We start from the raw sequence: 15,422 nt of genomic DNA on the forward strand, positions 1-15,422 counted from the left end.
ACAGTCCCTGATCCAGCCATGGGCTGAGGTCCTATCAGGAAAGGGCTGAACCAAGCATAGGAATAACTATGCTCGTCTTTTTGATCTCTAATATTATTAAATAGACAAATATTGAAAAGTTTTAAATGTTCTGCTATAGAGATCAAACTCCCAATTTTCTTCGTTAATGGACATTTGAGAGCAAATTCCAAAAATCAAGAAAGTATGAAGAAAGGTCACAATAAAGATTAATAACTGTATAGAAAAAAGAAGAGATGACAGTAAAATAGATGACCTGAAATAGGACTGTGAATGACAACTTACCGACCACTTCATCATCTCGTTGAAAGAATGATACCTTGTTTCCAACTAAAGAGTGAAAAAAATTAATAATTAGTATAATGAGGTTATTAAATGTATTCTTATTTAACTCAAATAAGAAGATCCATGGGTTTATAAAAAGTCATGAACTCAGAGAAAAGGTCAAAAACTTCTAGGACATTCTGATCAGATAGAACACTTCAAATCTGGATTCTCTATAAATTTTCTACAAAATCTGGGCCATGGAGCTGTTGACACCACAGAGAAGGATGAAGGAATAAAGGAAAACAACCACTCCACAGCTCCTATGATGATTATGTTGCTTTCCACCCTTCAAGTGGTTAGCCCGATTTTCTACCATGATTTTAGTTGCAGAATCTCAGACACACAATGGGAAATTCTGGTAAGAGTCACATATAAAATTACTTTGAGATTATGGAAATAAATTGAGACTGGTGCCAAGACATGTTTTGGAACTATATGGAAAAGACAGTTATATCTTCTCTGAACACGTAGAGAAAAAGCTCCTACTATCTGTCAACTCTTTAGAATATCTTTGTTCAAATAGTTACAAGGGAAAAGAGGAAGAAAAGCCAAATGTCACTGAATGTCTTAACTTGTGTCCAGGATTTTAGTGTATTATCCCATTTAATCTTAACGGCAAACACGAGGTCGGCATCATTGTTCTTATTTAACTTACAAGAGACTGGGGTGAAGCAGTGAAGCAAGGTGGAAGCCTCAAATCTGGAAGTGGACACTGGCTGGCTCTGTCATCAAAACGGCCCCAGAACTCATTTTTTTGGTACTCAGCAAGGAACTCTAAGTCTGATATTCCTACTTTCAAGCCTTCTGTTCAGAGTTTATTTCTTTGGATCCCTCCTGTGCCATCGTCCTCCGATGTTTTTGCCTTCTGATCCACTGTACTTTTCTCTTTCCTTTCTGCCACTGATCTTCCACCTCCTGGGACCACTCTGATCCTTTTTTCTTGGCTTCCTTCACACTCCTTTTGATGGTCCCTCTAATAGTGGGTTCTCAAGGGTTCCATGCTATGCATATGTCTCTCCATTTCTACTCCCTTCCTGGGTGAGTTCATCAACTCTATTATTTCAAATACAACCTACATGCTGACAACTCTCGAATATATGTCTCTCACCTTTGAGCTTCAACTCACATAATTGCTTATGACGTATCTCCAGTGGGATATCACTCAGGTACCCTGAACTCAACAATCATAAATCTAAACTCACCGTCTTCCTCGAAATCAAATCCTCTCCCCGTATCAATCAGCGGCACCAAGTCATACCTTAACCAGAATCCTATAAATCAGCCCTGGCTTTTACCTGTTAATTCCCTTGTTCCAGTCAATTATTAAGCCCTGCTGACTTGACTTCCTCAATATTTCTTAAATATGTCCCTCTTCTCCAATCTTTCCCACCACTGTCTTGGTTATGGACTCTGTCATCTCTTGCCTACTGGTCTACAACCCAACCAGTCCTCTTATGTGTTTGCCTCAAATCTACTCTTCATATGGCTATTCTAATAATCTCCCTTAAAATCCAAGCTGATATGAGGCTCATCATGAGTCTGGCCCTTGCCAACCCTCCTGCCTCATTCTTTCGGGGGGAAGGAATGAGTGTTTATATCACCATTAAATATTGTGTCCATTATCTTTTATTCTTCTATGCTTGAAATACAATTTGACAAAATGTTTCTGTGTCAAGTATCTTACCTCTCACTCCTGCCGAGAACTTCATTTTACTCCAGCAACACCAAACTCTGTAATTCTTACATACGTCACATTATAAGTTGTTTCTCTGTCTTTGCTCATGATATCCTTGCTGCTGAGTGATCCTCCCCCTCCCTGCCTCTTACTTTCTGGCTAACTTACTCCAAAAAACCTTTCCTGTTTCTTCTGGCTGGGTTGGGCATCTGTCCTCAGAGCTTTTGTAATAATACACTTGTATGTGTGTATGTCTCCTCCCTAGATTGTGAACATTGTGAGGGCAGAAACTTTGTCTTAATTATCTTCACGTATCAAGCAATTATCAAGTGCTCATTAAATATGGACTAAATGAATAAATAAATATTTACTCATCTTCTGGCTACTGTAATTCCTATTTTTATTTTCCTGCTGTGTGAACAGAAGAATGGAGAGGGAACAAAATTACGATTTAGCTGTGTTAGACTACATTGAGAAAGAGTATCAAATAAATATATTATGGGTTAAAATCAAAGGCAAAACTCAAACCCATTATATCACATGGTCATTCTTTCATTCATACATACAGAAAGAGCAACCATATACTGATTAATCATGAACGATTAGCAGTGATTAAGAACAGTAGGTCTATTTAGAAACAAATTATTTCAAGTACTTAGGCATATATGTCTGGCATTTAAGACCATTATTTTACTAAATAAAACTTAAAATTTTTTTTCATTTAAGGCAATCAAAAACTCTTACTGCTTATTTCTCCCCAGAACCCATTTTTAGATGAGCAAAGTGCTTAACTTTTAAATACTCATTTTTAGACAAACTTTAAAATTTAATGTGAATGTAGTTACTAGTATATAAGTTTTGGCCCAAAGCCAAATTACACAAGTAATATAGGCTGGTCTGTAAACATCATAAAAAGAATGTTGGTCATTCTATTCAATATAATTATTCACAGATTTAAATATATAATCCCTATTTACTAAAGTGTAATAAGCTCTTTAATTATAAAACACTAATTAAGTTCTATTTTTCTTTTTGATTTAAAAAAAGAAAACATTTCTGTATTTTATATTTGAAGTGTGTATGATTCTATGTGCCAATAAACCAATTAGCTACCATGTAATTTCTTCTACCTTAGAAAATACAGATATTTACATCTGTAAACTTACCATCTAACACAATTCCAGCAATTTCTCTCCCAACGGGAAAAAAATCCTTCTCCATCTTCATTTCTGCCAGAAGCTAAATCATGACAAAGGCTATTTATTGTCAAGAATAAATCCTGGCTGCTTCTTATACAAGAGGAAAGCAGGAACAAAAATCAAACCACAGAAAAAGCAAATGTGATTCAATTCCATCAAGATAAAGCAAATAACTTCACAAAATAGGTTTCTCTATCGAGTAGGAACCAGAGTTTGCTGAGGAATTAGTTGATATGTAAGATGTGGGTGTGAGTATTATCATTCAAAGCACCATTAACATATACTTCGTTGAACATCTTTACTCTGCCAAGCATGAAGGGAAACTATGGCCCAAATTTACCAGTTACCTCGTTTGGATGGGGTGAGGGGTGTGTGGAGAGGACACTGTTGAATAAGGGGATCTGGCTAATAAGAACAAAACGTTCTCAATTCCCACACCCTTTAAAATCATCTGAGTGTTTTTCACAAGTCTTGGATTAGGAATCAGGTGGAAAGAAGCAATGGATATACATAGGGAAATTACTATATAATTTTGAACTAGCATTTCTTTTTTTAAAGATAAATTATTTATTTTTAGAGAATAGCATTTTGTAAAGTGACCAAATTTAGTACTTGACTTGTGAAGTGACAGAGTATACACAGGTAAGCTTGTAGTTTAAGTTCTTGCCACTTTATAGTTCTATAGCACCAGAGCTGCAGAACCCAATTGTAGGTATCATAGTATTTCAGGAATAGTACGTAAAAGGAAATTGAAATAATTCTTTTGTATATTTTTTCACTTTTCAGTTTTTAGATCTCTTGTATATACTTGATTGCCTGAAAAGTCTTTTTCAATGTGGAACTCTGTACTTTTCCTATATCGGTAACATGACATTCTCATAGAAATACTGGGCGTTTTACATCACTTCTTTTATGCAGACTTTTACAGAGCTATAATTATGGTTACAGCAATTGCATCTCTCTTCCTTCACTTACCATGAGCATTTTCTTACATTATTATACAATTTTCATAACTTGTTTAATAGTTGTGTAATATTTCATTAAATTGACTATTATATTTTCTATTTCTTTCTGTTAGACAGGAGATAATCTCCTAGACTGGGAGTTTAATGAATTTTTCGTAGTTTTAAAAAGAACACCCTAGAAAGGCTGAACACAAGAACCCTGCAGACATGTAGTACTAGTATTCCTGGTGAAAAGACTTTAGAGCATCTCACTAATTCGGTTCTCAAGTTAGGCTCATGTTACAGAGTTGCCCAATGAAAGCCTCTAACTTTGTTCTATAATTTCCCTAAATGTGATTTTATTGCAGAAAACTTTTAGATTCCTAGAAATTATGGTGACATTATAATCCAATAAGTTAAGGGTCCAATTAAACTATGGTATTAATCTTTACAAAACCGAGTATCTAGACCTGCTATATTTATTATAGCACTTAAGCACAATTTACCATTTGAAAACTTTCTATGTATTTCATGTTCAATAACAGAAAGCTACTGGGTGGCGTGAGGTTGGGGAAGTGTAAGAGAGAAACACAAAGAGAAATGACAGAAACAACACGAACTCTAAAGACATTAATTAAAATTATCTATAGAATAGTTAATAAATTAGGTTTCTATATTTTTACTATATTTATAAAGGTAATTCGTTCCTTGATTATAGGCCTTAATAATTATAAATTTTCAGGCTTTCACAATGTAAAGGAGTTTATAAGGTATTTTCATATGTTAATATAAAATACATGACTTCAATTAGACTAATAATTTATCTTAATAAAGAAATATGCAAATTCATATAAAACTTTTCCCCGAACTATTCTTCTAAGGATGATGATAATTTCTTGGCACTCAGAAGTCAGATATCATTATAATACATATGTACACTAAATATACTATGAAACTCTTATTTGACTTTGGCCAAAATGAAAGCACCAGTACCTTTGTATTTATCTGGCTCAGAGCACAAGCTTTAACTTGAAGTTTCACATAGTTATCCTCTGTAACAGGAAGATTTTCCTAGAACCGAATGAAAACAGAATATTAAACATTCCTTTGAGAACATGACTTTATGTTGTAAAAATTTTCATTCATGGAACAAAATGAAACAGACCCCAAATCTTACAGCCAACTTAACTGAAAAAGCTATGAGTAATTATTCAATAGTATACTACCAAACTAGAATAAAAGGAATTTTGGGGTAAATTTTTAAGAAAGGCTTAGGATACATATTTTGAAAATGTCATCAGATACTGACATGGACACATATATGTGTAGACAATAAACAGGATAACCAAGTAGAGCAACAAATATTTAATTCATTTCAATCTAAATAATCTCAAAGCATCTAACCTTCACACAGGGACATCCTTATACATATATACATATAACATGTAGCCTTTATTAATTTTGGAATTTCTTAATGCTATAAATGAAGTTCTTTAGTGTTGCTTGTTTATCTTATTTAATATTGCCTCGCTTAACATCTGTCTTGGACATTTCAGCATGCCCCATGGGATTCTGGAGTCAAAGTATAAATTTAATGGAACTTAATTATGCTCCCTTTTCACAGCCAGATATAACTTCAAATGCAAAAAAATATTTCGCACTCAGGCACTCAATGTCATTCACCTGTATTATTAAATATTACCTTTTCTCAATAATTAAAATATTCTCTTCAACTCCTGATATGCCTCAAAATTAGATCAAAAGCTAGCTAAAAATAGCTACTTGCATAGTCCCTCCCATGGTCTATTAAAGGGATCACTGTGTTTTAAACATGAACACAATATTCTGGGAGTATCTCTTTTTAAATCTCATATCTAATACTATTTGGTGATAGTATAAAGATATTCAATAATATCAATGAATTTGTGGATTTTATTCATTATTGTGTGAGCCTGGAGACAATTCTTTCCAAGCCAGAGGAACCTTCTCAACCCTCATGTTGACCTAATGGTAGAAGCCAAGCTGTTTGAGATTTAGACTCCTGACCTAAATGATTTTGGAGTTAGTGAAAGATAATGAGAAAAACTAGATTGTGTTCATGATCCAAAAATTCTTATTACTACTATGAAATATACATCTATGAAATACAAACAGCACTTAGTTTTCGTCTCTAAATTTACAGAGGAATGATTTTGGCTTGCCACAAAAAAATTCCAAACAATCACCATATATGAAAATTCTACTATCTATTCTTAAAAGTAGTAAAAAACAAGAAACCATTTAAAACTTAGTGAATAAGTTAACTTTGCAAAGCCCAAAAATTAGTGTGGAAAACAATGCTTTTCTAAAACCCTTTTTCATCTCACAATTTGAGAGAAAATATTTTCTGAAATATGGTTACAATCTGGAAATTCACTCTATTATGGTATTCAGAATAAGATGAGTTAATTTTGCAATATATAAGATTACTAAGGTTGTTCTGTTATCCTAATATCTATGCCACCATCCTGAGGAACTAAAATCTCTTTTGTAGAAACTCTTTTAAAAATACTATTATAGTAAAATAGGGATCACCACTGTCACATAGAATTAGAGGAAAGTCATTTATAGAGTTTCATTTAATTTCCATTCAAAATAACATAATAGATTATTTAAACCTGGGCTAATATACTTAACCTTGTTTCATTTAATGATTAAACAATTTTTCTTACTCTTTCTTGAAATACAAATGTTATTTCCTCATTTGTAGAATTTCGTTGAAAATATAAACCTTTCATATTCACCTAAAAAAAAGAAAAATATACATGAAATAAACTAATAAAATGTCTAACAGAATGAAAGCAAAAATTAAAAAACAGTGCTGGCAAAGGACAAAATGACAATTATAAAACTAGTCTTCAAACAAGTAAATTTAGATAATAGTTCTTAAAAGTGATCACATAAGAGAATATGCAATATAGTCTCTGGGAACACGTCTTAGGGAGAATGGGTTTACGGCTCAACCTTTCACACAAAGGTGAGCCTGTGCTTAATTTCACTCTGCTATTCAATAAAAACTATTAGATCTACTCAGAAAAAAACTTCTGAGGGCCAGAGAGCTCAATTTTAATTACCAAAGGTGTCATTTAAAAGGATTTCAGTCTTAAAAAACACCTTTAAAAAGGAAAAAGTGAAACATCAATACGCTCATTGAAATTGTGCCCGTAATTCTTCTATAACTTTACAACCGTTTAATGGGAGTATTTGGACCTGTATTCTGTGGACTTCTCCAAGCATCTCTAAGGATTCCACAGTCGTTTCTTTAATTTTCATAGTTACTGTATGGGAAGACCACTTTTTTAAATGTAAATTTTATAGAAGAATAAAATACACATAGAAAAGTGCACAGATTACATTGTATAGCTTGCTGAATTTTACAAAGTGAATATGGCTATGTCACAGTAGGAAACACATCACTAGAACTCCAGCTTTTAGTCACTACCTCTCCCTTCTGAGAATATTAGGCATCCTTCCAGTTTTAACAGCACCAATTAGTTTTGTTGGTTTTGACTTTATATAAATGAAACCATACTCCTGTAGGCCCACTTTCTTTTTCTCAATATTATGTTTGTTTCATCCATGTTGTTGCTGGTAGTTGTAGTTCATTCATTCTTATTGCTATATAGTATTCCATTATAGGAATACTATTTACCCATTCCACTAGAGATAGACATTTGATTGTTTCCAGTTTGGGGATTTTACACACTATCCTGTCAAGACCATTCTTGTACATGCTTCCTGGTAAAAGTACTATTACTACATTTATTTAATGAATGAGGAAACTGAGTCTTACAGAGGTTAAAGTACATATCTGGGATCTTATAGCACCAGCTGGGCCAGAGCTAGGACAAACCAGGAGCTACCAACTCCAAAGTAATTTCCGTTAACCATTTTTTTTAACAGTTTTCTATTGAGCTGCTAACATTACATACTTCACTTAAAACTAGAATCCTATATCCTTCAGTTTAAGATTGTCAATTATTAAGTACTTGTTGATAAAACTGGCTACATAATTTGCAGAGCCCAGTGCAAAATCAAAGTGTGTGGAACCTTGTTCGGTAATTATGAAAATTTCAAGATGGTGACAGCAGAACATTAAACCAGACGTGTATATGTTCCTTTTGAGTGTGAAGTCCAATGCAACCATATAGGTCCCATGCCCATGAAACAAGCCTAATGTTGAATCTTAGAGGATCTAATGGAGCCATATAAAGGGTTTTCACTGAGTAGTTCAGCAATGGTTGCTGCTCTTTAGAATATAGTGATCAAATGCTGGAACTAACAGAAATGATTATACATTCAAGACATATATAATTATGTATGTAGCATGTATTAACAAAGTATATAAAACCAGGGTGAGCTCTGATTAAATCAATTCTAACCCTGGGTTACAGAGGGGCTTTGTGTGTATGTTAATGTGATGGTTGGCAAGGTAGGGGAGAGGGGCAGAACCTACTAAGCACAGACACAGCAGCTATGCACTCCCTATGACATTAAATCTATCCTCTCCTGCCTAGCTTTCAAGGCTGTCTAAATACATTATTCACTGTCCCAAGTTGATCTTACTCCCCCATTTTTCCAACACACACCCTCTGTCTGATCTAGTCACTATGACTTCACACCATATGGTTACCCCCGTCTCAGGGCTTCTAGGCATCGTTTGTTCTCTGAGACTAAGCTGTACTTACTCTACAGATTCTGCGATAAAGCTCAATCCTACTCCCTCCCTGATATCTCTCCCAGTGACACTCAATCTACTCCATCTGTTCATTCTTCTAGATTACATTACATACTAACAAAACCTTGCCTTATTCACTTACTAGTTAGTTCCTCCAGTGAATTGCTTGGGAGAATCAATATCCATTATTAGTGAATAAATAAATCTCTGCTCCTACTTAGTCTGGAGGTACTAGTGTTGCCGTTTTGAGAAATGGAACTTTAACACAAAACCTTGATTTCAAAGAATCTCCTTTTGTAATTCTGGAAGCCACTATTTTCTCAACCCACTGCATCTTAAAACATATGGGATGTCTCCCAGATCAGAAGTCACATGGATCTCAAATTGCATGCACCCCAGTTTCAAAGACCCAGAAAGATAACTGCACTAGAGCAAATATCATATACATAATAATGCCAATATTTTTAGTTATATCATCCTAAATAGTTCCTCCAAATTTTAGGTTAAAATTGGCCTGGCTGGTAAAAAAAAAAGGAATGTTTAGTTGGTCCAGTAAGAACTATATAGGAACAAAAACACACTCAAAATTACAAAGCGAAGGAAGAGAAGTGTTTTTACAAAACTGGCAAGGAAATTGAGGGAATATTATTTGTTTTGCAACCCCAAAAAAGGAATACTGAGTTCCTGATATTCAGAAAATGGTGGAATGGATGGTATTCAAGGCCCACATAGTCTCTTAGGCACTGGTCTAGATTAAATGGAATGTTTAGTCCATTACTTAGTAAAATTTTTATTGAGTGTAGATATTTGCACAAGGAAATAAAATAATGGGACACCTTATAAAATAAAAATGTAAATTAAAATATGTAATACTTATGCCATTTCCAAGAATGAATGACATGTGACTTGAAAATTACATGTTCTACTGTAAACTTTCCTTTATCAAATAAGTGCTAAGTAGAACTTTTAAATGAAAATAAACCTGTTTAAAAAGGTAGGCTGATGTGCTCTATATAAAGCATAAAATTTTTATATTTTTCCAGGTACATCAGATTTTAAATACATTTGATATAAGTCTACAAGCTGAGAATTATGTTTGTAATACTTTTCATTTTTATAATGGTCACACGTTAAACCTATTAACAAATCTGGAGAAACAAAAATTAAGACACCGATTTTAAATAATTTTTGGTACAAAGTAGAGGACTTTGCATAAATTAAACATTTGCTATAAATAACAATTCAAGAAAACAGTTGATAAAAGTACTTTTTAAAAGGATTTCTAAAAAATCAATTGGAAATTTTCAATGGCTTCTTACGTATAACAGCAACTTAGTTGTAACAGCAATACGGATTTCACTAGCTTTTCTCCTGCTACACTTAAGTCCACAAGGAGATCGCTTATTAATAATTGTAAATAAAACCTTTACAGATCATTCCTTATCTACACTTTCAAACCATAAGTGTTTTGAGTATCAAATCAACCTCAAATTCAAGAGACATAAAACTGGACTCATCTTTCTCCAAAATAAGATTTTGCTGTACCAATCCTCAGTCATCAAAGATATCTTAGAATCTATTATAATTTCTTCTTCTGTATTAAGTTATTGACCATAAAGCTTCTTTTATCTTTTGATGTTCTGGCATACCTGCTCTTTTTTGGTTTTGATAGGTATTAGCACAAGTGATGAGCTAACATTGTAATGCCTCAGGCCTGGACTATGGCCACAGGCTGCTGATGGCTTCATTTCCTTCTCTCATCCAGATCCATCTGTGGACAATTTAATTCCTGAAAGTCCAAACTCTTCTTATATGCTCAAATTTCTATTATTCCCCAAGTCAAACTTTGTAATACTGTAGCCACTTCAGGTTCAAGATTCAGTAATATTTCTAAGCCACCCTCATTATCATTTTAAGGAAAGCATAGATATTGTCAAGCAGGTAGACTACAGAAAAAAAACAGATAAAGTCACATCTGAAATGCGGCCCCATCTGGTCATCATAATGCCAGGATTTGTGCATAGCATTATGATACTAGCTTGATTGTTAGAGATAAATCTTCAATTATGTTGAAGAGGTGACTTAATATTAAGTTTTAACAATGTTTTTACGAATTTGAGACTTTTCATACATGTCCACATAACAAATAAATATGTCAAACGATGTGCCCAAATATTTGGTTAAAAAATATGGCCAGCAAATCAAACTAACTAGATGGAGGTTTGGTTTAAGTACCATACTTTGCAGGTTGTGGAGAATGGTAGTCCTAAGTAGATAGGCTAGCTCTGCTTCTTAAAGAGGGAGGTGAATGCACGGTTCTAAGTTGGAGGACACGTCTATAATGTGTAGGCAAGTCTAGAAATCTGTATACTCTAACGACACTTCGCACGAGCAGTGAGTATACAGGTGTTTTGCTACATACAACTACATTACTCTCCTGTGCCTGTTACAAGATGGGCACAAGAGACACTGTGATAGTGGCTCACACCTGGCTAGACTCTAGAAATCGTTTCTAGCTAATAATGTTATAAGAACCTTTACTTTCAATTTTAGGTCTTAAACTTAGGAAAATACATGAAGTTGTATGGTCCCTATCACTGGAGGGATTTAAAGAGAGGCTGGATAGATACTCACAGTGGCATCATAAAGTGGATTCAAGCATCATTTGAGGGGGGAGGGGTCTGAGATGACCATATTAAAGCCTCTTATGACACTCTAGACTTCTATAAACATTATCAAAGACATACTCGATTGAATTTAAACACATATGGCATAATCTTTACACCTCACACAACCTGATACCTAAAGATAGGTGAAGAATTAGGGAAGTTTTTTTTTTTTTGATACAGGCTTTAGGTAGAAGAAAAAAAACAAAAAAGTAAAAAAAGGCATTTGCTTGGAGATGTCGAATTGTTGCCTCTATGCAACAAATGGTTTTCCAACGTGTCTGTCTCCCAACAATAGCTCCCCAAAATGATGTCTTTTGAATTTCAAAAGATTTTTGATTAACTCTCCTGCCTCCAAGAGAGCTTCACTTTTATTATTTATTAATTTATAAAATATCTTTTCATTTAGGATTCTTACAGGAGGCACTCCCCTACCAGTACCTCTAGTGGGTGGGTTGGGGAGGTGAGATGGTCATTAGTTCTTTGATCTTACTATTCACTGTGGGTCATTTAATATATTAAGATCCCGAACACCAGAAACCTAATTTTAATTTATATTTCTGAATTAGCATCATATTTTCCCATACTGTACTATTGGGAAACAATGGAGCCAATGGTGTGATGAAAGAATCTTCTCTTTATGCTGGCTTAATCATGTGACACTGGGACAATGCAGGTGGTGATGAGGGACATAAAAGCAACTGAGGGATCTTCGAATCTCTACTACACTTTTCCTCCTTTTCAACTGATTTAACCAATCTTTTCTACTAACATCATTGCAGTTTGTAAATGTTTACTTAATTTTTGTGTTCGCTGTAAGATCTTAAAAAAATCATTTCTTGTTTCAGATGCAAAATAGAAATTACAATTTTGATTAAATATTTGCTAATAAATTCAAAATCAAGAGAAAATAATTTACAGGATGTCATATTTATTATAATGTATAAAAAGAGAAAATGATTTTGCAAAATACCATATTTTAGCATGTGTAGGTATGTACGTTTTCACTCTTCTAATCATAAAACCTCTCCTTAGTTCCATATACTACTGTTCATTGGGTCTAGAAAAATCACAAATAAAATTGTCTTTGAAATATTCTATGTGAAGTTCACAAGAGCAAGAAAACATTTTTACTAATTAAAAAAAATGGTTTTACTAAAAACAAAACATTATCAAATGTTTCCATAGTAAAATATTTTAAGAATTTTCACGTTTTCCCATCTTTAGGGAAGTACGCAAGTGAATCAAGACATAATACCACCCAGGATATAGTAATGGTCCAGAGGCCTAAGATCCCGATGTTCTGAACACTCTTCTTCAATCCAGAACTTTGATTTTGAACGCAGAACACTAAGAATTGTAAAATTATCAAAATATTTCACTGCAACTGACAGGCAACTTAACCTTGCATGGGGAACTCTCTGTTTCATATCTGAATATCTCATCCTCTGCCATAAACTGAACAGAGGCATCAATGAAGTGAAATTATTGATAAAAAAGAATAATTATATACCGCCATGGTTGACAGATAGGATTTAGAAGTCAAACTGACCTGAGTTTGAATTCTGGTTCTCCTTCTTACTAGTGATCTAATTTCGGGCTATTTAATTTTAACCTTCTGGGCCTTAGATTTCATATTTATAAAAGAGATAATAATAGTAATTACCTCAAAGGATTGCTGTAAGGATTGAAGGATACATCCAAAGCACCCAGTACAATACTGGGCACAAAACAAGCATTCAATCAGTGTTGACTATTTTTACAATTTCTGTAAATGGAGCAGAGAACCTTGAAAGTAGTTCTGAAGCCCATCTCAAAGAGCAGCAAAGGGTTCGGTTAAAGGCAACCTGAGCTTTCACACCTTTTAGATTCTGCAGTGGGCGATTCATTACCATCTGGATCTGCGCTGTCCAACAAGGGTAGCCACTAGCCACAGGTAGCTAAGGAGCACTTAAACTGTCCAGTCAGAATTAAGATGTGCTGTAAATGTAAAATATACATCAAATTTCGAAGAAAAAAGAATGTACAATATCACAATTTAAAATTATTTGATTATGTGATGAAATGATAATCTTTTGGATATACTGGATTAAATGAACCATATTAAAATTAATTTCACATGTTTCATGTTTTTGATGTAGCTACCACAAAATTTTAAATTACGTAAGTGGCTCGCATTATACTTGTTTTGGACAGAGCTGATATTGAAATTTGCTAATCATAACGTGGACTAGCAGCACCTGGGAGCTTGTTAGAATCGCAGGGTCTCAGTTCCTGCCCAACCTACAGAATCAGCATCTGCACCTCAACAAATTTTGAGGTGATTCTTACGCATTGCTCCAGAGTATCAGCCGTTTAGCTTAAGAGGGCAAATCTGGCCCAATAGTCACACAAACGCGAACACACTTGCTGTATTTAGGTAATTGTTCACCAAAAAAGGAAAGTGAAGGAGAAAGCAGAGGAGTAAAGAAAGAAAAAGAAACTCAAAAGAACAAACAGAAGCAGGTGTGGGAAATCCAACCCGGGAGATTCAGTGAAAGAAACTGCCAGACTTTTTGCCTTCATTAAAGGTGGAGGGAGATGCAAATTGAGATAAAATTTACAATCAACACCTGTAAGGACCAGGAAATCGTCGGTTAAATGCCTTACCCGCCCCTCGGCGCCCTCAGCTAAGCTAGGCCTGGGCCCGAGGGGACCTGGGGTGCGACGCGAACCACCATCCGCCGCAAGGCTGGACGGTTGCTCGGGGAGTCTCTCGATCTTTCGTCCAAAGCCCTCTTTCCCAAGACACACGACGTATTTCCCGGGGCTCACCTGCCTCCGTGCGGCCCTAACGGCCTGCGCCTTCGCCACCGCCACCTTCAAATCTTTCTGCAGAGAGCCCGCCCCCGCCGGCCCAGGCGCTGCTCCCGTTGGTCAAGTCGCTCATCACTCTGGGACTCCCGGAGGCTGTAGAGAACGCCATAGCAACCGAATTTGGAACTACATCTCCCGGCATGTTCTGCTCCAAGGAGGAGCGAGGCGGCGCACAGGGGCTACCAATAAATGGGTGAAGTTGTAGTCACCTGGATGGATTCCGTTTTATGCAAATTTCAGTTAAAGACCGCACACACCCTTTATCATTTCTACCGTTTGCCCTGCCACCTTACTTGGACTGTGCCACACCTCCCTTTTTCGCCTCCACATTATTCTGTCCTTTAAAATCTTCCGTAACTAGACTAGGTGAAAGCATCGTAACTAGTATCTCGCATGGCGACGAACAGAGACACTGAAATCTTGGAACGAAATCTACATAAACCGGGTCAAAGAACCCCCAGACCAGAAGCCTCTGGTTACGCCTTCTGTAAGGGGGGCGGGGAAGAAGCTTACGCCTGCCCGCTTTGAGCTTGCCGATTGGCTTACTCGGCTGTCACTCTGTTAACTTCCATTTTTATCGGTCCCCCTTCATTTGTTCCCGTGGTGGGCGGGGCTAGAGGCAGGGGGCGGTGAGAAGGTGCGGGCCCCTTCTTCCGATTGGTAGGCTGTTTGTCCCCACCCACCTGTGGGCGGAGACGGAGGGTGGACGGGGGCGGGGCAGGCAGCCGAGGGAGATGAGGAGATAGGCGGGAGCGAGGGAGCGAGGGAGCGAGGGAGGGAGTGAGAGAGGTAAAGAAGAGCGGAGGAGAGGGGAGCGAGCGCAGCTTGGTTGCTCCGTAGTACGGCGGCTCGCGAGGGAGAATCCCGAGCGGACTCCGGGACGCACGGAGAGGCGGGCGGGGATGGTGTGCAGGGCTGCGGCTCCTGCGTCCCTCCCCGCGGCGAGTGAGCTGCACTGATTTGTCCCTGGGGCGGCAGCGCGGACCCGCCTGGAGATGAGGTGAGGAGCGGGCTGCACGG

The 15,422-nt window shown here is 36.3% G+C and overlaps 2 protein-coding genes across 7 annotated transcripts in view; one reads left to right on the plus strand and one right to left on the minus strand.

The window, feature by feature from the left end:
• The window catches only part of CRYZL1 (crystallin zeta like 1), a 30,103-nt gene extending 15,601 nt beyond the window's left edge, over positions 1–14,502 (minus strand). For 2 of the 4 annotated variants that reach the window (XM_006920981.3, XM_015596770.2), the window contains exons 1-5: positions 14,361–14,502; positions 6,875–6,946; positions 5,157–5,234; positions 3,187–3,259; positions 304–348 (exon numbers count right to left, since the gene is read on the minus strand). In XM_006920981.3, coding sequence (XP_006921043.1) covers positions 304–348; positions 3,187–3,259; positions 5,157–5,234; positions 6,875–6,940 — 262 coding nt within the window. In that variant the 5' untranslated portion in view covers positions 6,941–6,946; positions 14,361–14,502. Of the gene's footprint in view, positions 1–303; positions 349–3,186; positions 3,260–5,156; positions 5,235–6,874; positions 6,947–13,407; positions 13,527–14,360 lie in introns of all 4 variants that reach the window. The other 2 variants (XM_015596769.2, XM_025039524.1) reach the window with 2 other exon arrangements.
• Positions 14,503–15,088: 586 nt separating this feature from the next.
• The window catches only part of ITSN1 (intersectin 1), a 178,887-nt gene continuing 178,553 nt past the window's right edge, over positions 15,089–15,422 (plus strand). For 2 of the 3 annotated variants that reach the window (XM_015596590.2, XM_025039522.1), the window contains exon 1: positions 15,134–15,402. The gene's annotated coding sequence lies outside the window, so the exon portion shown is untranslated. Of the gene's footprint in view, positions 15,403–15,422 lie in introns of all 3 variants that reach the window. The other variant, XM_025039523.1, reaches the window with a different exon arrangement.

The sequence above is a fragment of the Pteropus alecto genome, unplaced genomic scaffold, assembly GCF_000325575.1.
Source record: "Pteropus alecto unplaced genomic scaffold, ASM32557v1 scaffold3, whole genome shotgun sequence".
NCBI classification, from domain to species: domain Eukaryota; kingdom Metazoa; phylum Chordata; class Mammalia; order Chiroptera; family Pteropodidae; genus Pteropus; species Pteropus alecto.